Here is a 3673-nt window from a genome sequence, read left to right on the forward strand (position 1 = left end):
ATTAGAGTGACAAGATAAGCTCCCTGATTCTTAACACGAGTAGTTTAGTCAAATAATGCATGAATAAGAAAACAGTAAGTAATGGAAAAAAAAAAAAAAACAATATGAATGAGGTTTAGAGAGTGGGAACAGTGATCAATAGGATGAAATACGCGAGGACCCGAAAGTGACTTTTTCTTTTTTATTTAAAAAAAATAAAAAAATAAGAATAAACCTCCGTGGATGCTTTCCTTTTCTCTTTCTCTTTCATTGTTTCTTGTTTGCGCAGAATCTTCGCGTTTCTGAAAATTTGCCTTCCTTCCAATCCAACCCACTTACTCCTTTTTCTTTATCAAAATAAAAGTATTATTTCATTAGTATATATATAAAATTCACATTCACATTCACAATCACATAACATAATTATTATTTATTAATAATTAATAATAATAATAAAATAAGAAGAAGAATAATCTGTCGCAGAATAACACAAAAAACACACAGAGTCATTCAATATTTATTCCATTCCCATTTCCCCAACTTCTCCTCGCTCGCCATTTCCCTTTCTTTCCCTGTCTCTGAAACTCTCATCAATTAAACGATCTGAATTGAATTCCAACCGCAAACAGAGAAGAAGAAGAAGAAGAAGAAGATCGAATTAGAATGGGTTCGGTTCCTGCAGAACTGAGCTTAGACATTAGACCACCAACGCCACCACCCCCACCACCACCGTCAACACCAAGTTTCATTCCCAAAACCATAACTGATTTCCTCTCCGCGCTTTCAACCACGGGAATCACCGCATCTGAGAAGCAATCCAGGATCAACGATTTCCTCTCTCACTTGGAAGACGAATACAACAAGATCCACGCCTTCAAGCGCGAGCTTCCTCTCTCCATGCTCCTCCTCAGCGACGGTTCTTCCTCTTTCCTCCTTCGATTCTCCTCTTTCTTTGTCAGGCTTTTCATATTATTCATTTGTTTGTTTATTTCTTTCTTTGTTTGGTTGCAGCAATTGTGGCACTGAAAGAGGAATTGGAGAAATGCAGTGAAGGTGAGCGTAAATCTGAGCCAGTGCTGGAAGTGTTCATTCCTTTGAAGAGAGAGTTCGATCATAGCGAAGACGATGAAGAACATAATAATAATAATAATAATGATAATAACAACAACAATAACAATATTCGGCAGGAGAAAGAATGCAGAGATAAGATGAGTTGGATGAGTTCCGTTCAGCTCTGGAACGCTTCTTCTTCAACCACACTTAACAATAATAATAATAATAATGCCTTTGATAATAATCACAAACACCATCACCAAAATCATCATCATAAATTCGGAACAAAGGTAAATAAACAGTAATAAAATAACTTAAAATTCACGCACACTGTTTTTTTAGGCCTAGTGAGTGATCTTAACATAGAGTTGTTTGTGTTGTGTTAACAGAAGAATCAGGAATTTGTGGTTGAGAATCCTTTTCAATCTCATAGCAATGTTAGAAATAATGGAGGAAGAGGGTTTATGCCTTTTACTTCATACACTTCTTGTTCAGTGCCGGTCACTACTGTGGCGCTCTCTGCAACCAAAGAAGAGAAGGAAGATATTGGTGCTATTAATAGGCTTCCTCTGTTGACCCCTGCTGCTGCTGGTGGTGGAGTGAAGACTCTCAGGGAAGGTTCTGGTTCGAGTGGATCCAGAACCAGCTCCAACAACAGGCCGGTTTCCACGTCTTCTCCTCCGGCGGCTGCCCACCGCACTGCCATGATGCCTCTTCAGCCTCAGCAGACTGCTAGGAAACAGAGGAGGTGCTGGTCCCCGGAGCTGCACCGACGATTTGTCAATGCGTTGCAAAAGCTTGGTGGTTCTCAAGGTTAGTCGTGAATTGGTGATGATCAATCAGTATTTAATTTTTCATTGTTAGATATAGTAGTACTATTGTTTGTGAATTGTGATCTATGATTGATTTGCTTGAATTAGGAATGTTGTTATTGTGTTACTTTAATTTTGGTAATGAAGTGGAAGACTCTTAAATATTGTACTGATTTGGAAACTGCATTTAAAAGCCTTTTAAGTTTGGGGAGTTGATGCTACAATTTATATACGAATTTGATGTGTTGGATTTATGAGTGAAACTGTGACTTAGATTGAAGTTAGATCAGGCAACAGATATATATGGGAATTTTGTGTGATTACGTATGTTTATATATAGATCATATTATATCATTTATATATGTCAATCTATGTAAACGCAAATTTGTAGCTCTTAATCGTATAAAATCTTGTGTGGTTGATTTGTCTGATTTAAGGTTTTCTGGGTTCTGTATATTTCAGTGGCAACACCAAAGCAGATTAGAGAACTCATGCAGGTTGATGGACTCACAAACGATGAAGTGAAGAGCCATTTACAAGTGAGTTCTTGCTATTCCAATTTTTTTCTTTGTCTATTTTTGTTTTGGGGATGAGGCAATTATGGGAAAAAAGCAACTAAACCTTACATCACTTGGGTCCTGTTTGGTAACTCTGATAACATACTTAAAGAGAGATACTAGAAAACACAAACCTGTTTGAAAAACGAGACAAAAAAAAGGCATGATGTCTTTCTTTGGGAACAAAAATAGAGAGAACTTTTCTGTCTTGTTTCTGTTTTCTTTGTATTTTCTGTCTTGAGACCCTTATCAAATACAATCTAAGTTAATAGGTCAAGTGCAGTCCGTTACATATATCAAACGATATTGCAGCTTCCTATGATGTGAGAAAGTCTGGATTGGATGTTAATGTGCTGTTTCTTTTATGACTACTATTATTGCAGAAATACCGGCTTCATACAAGAAGAGTTCCATCTGGAAGTGGTAACCATAGTCATAATCATAATCAATCTGTCGTAGTTCTTGGAGGATTGTGGATGTCACAAGGGCAAGATCAGTGCAATGACTCATCAAAGGGTAGTAGCTCTGGTTCGGGTTCGCCGCAGAGCCCCCTGCATTTAGCCACCAGATCTCGGGGAGGAATGTCCCCGGCTGAGGCTGATGACAGCATGGAAGATGATGAAGATGCAAAATCAGAAAGCTATAGTTGGAAAAGCCACACTCATCACAAACAAGTAAAAGTTGTTGATGTATAGGAAAAAAGTATACAAAAAAAGAGGAAAAAATACTACTCTCCACCATGAATTTTGCAGATAAAAGTATACATGGGAGGAGGTGATTTTTACCACTATATAAGTTAAGAGAATAATACATGACATGATGATATATAAAAGGAAAAAAAAAAAGAAAAAGAAAAAGAGAAATGGGGAGGATCAACGGAGAGGCTATTCGAACATTTTTGAAGGCTTAGTTTTCCTTCTATACTACTACTGCTACTTGAGGTTTTATGAGACTACGAATTAAAAATCCTTTTCCTCCACATCAAGCAGTTCATTCTTTCCCAAACACCATATATTGGCATTCAATGATTTCAGGCCAAATATGTTGAGTTCAGGTTGTTATTGAAAATCAAATAGCACCTCCAATAGTTATTGGCTTTGGTTTTTGATAAGACGGCCTTGATTGATGATCAATTCAATTTGCTACTCTCCGAACCTTTTTATCCTTATCTCATAATATAGTCAAATTGTCAAGATAACTTTCCTTAAATAATTTATGGGGATGGAAAAGAGAGTCGAGGTTTACATTAAAATCAAGATATTTCGCCATCGA

The 3673-nt window shown here is 37.0% G+C and overlaps 1 protein-coding gene across 1 annotated transcript; it reads left to right on the plus strand.

Annotated features, from left to right (window-relative positions):
- The first annotated feature begins 239 nt into the window (after window positions 1–239).
- LOC112783355 (transcription factor HHO2) lies at window positions 240–3380 on the plus strand. Its single transcript, XM_025826279.3, has 5 exons — window positions 240–895; window positions 991–1322; window positions 1422–1845; window positions 2307–2383; window positions 2785–3380. The coding sequence occupies exons 1-5, from the start codon at window positions 643–645 to the stop codon at window positions 3094–3096; spliced, it is 1398 nt and encodes a 465-aa protein (XP_025682064.1). The 5' UTR covers window positions 240–642; the 3' UTR covers window positions 3097–3380.
- Window positions 3381–3673: the final 293 nt, after the last annotated feature.

This window comes from Arachis hypogaea, chromosome 20 (assembly GCF_003086295.3).
Source record: "Arachis hypogaea cultivar Tifrunner chromosome 20, arahy.Tifrunner.gnm2.J5K5, whole genome shotgun sequence".
Lineage (NCBI taxonomy): Eukaryota > Viridiplantae > Streptophyta > Magnoliopsida > Fabales > Fabaceae > Arachis > Arachis hypogaea.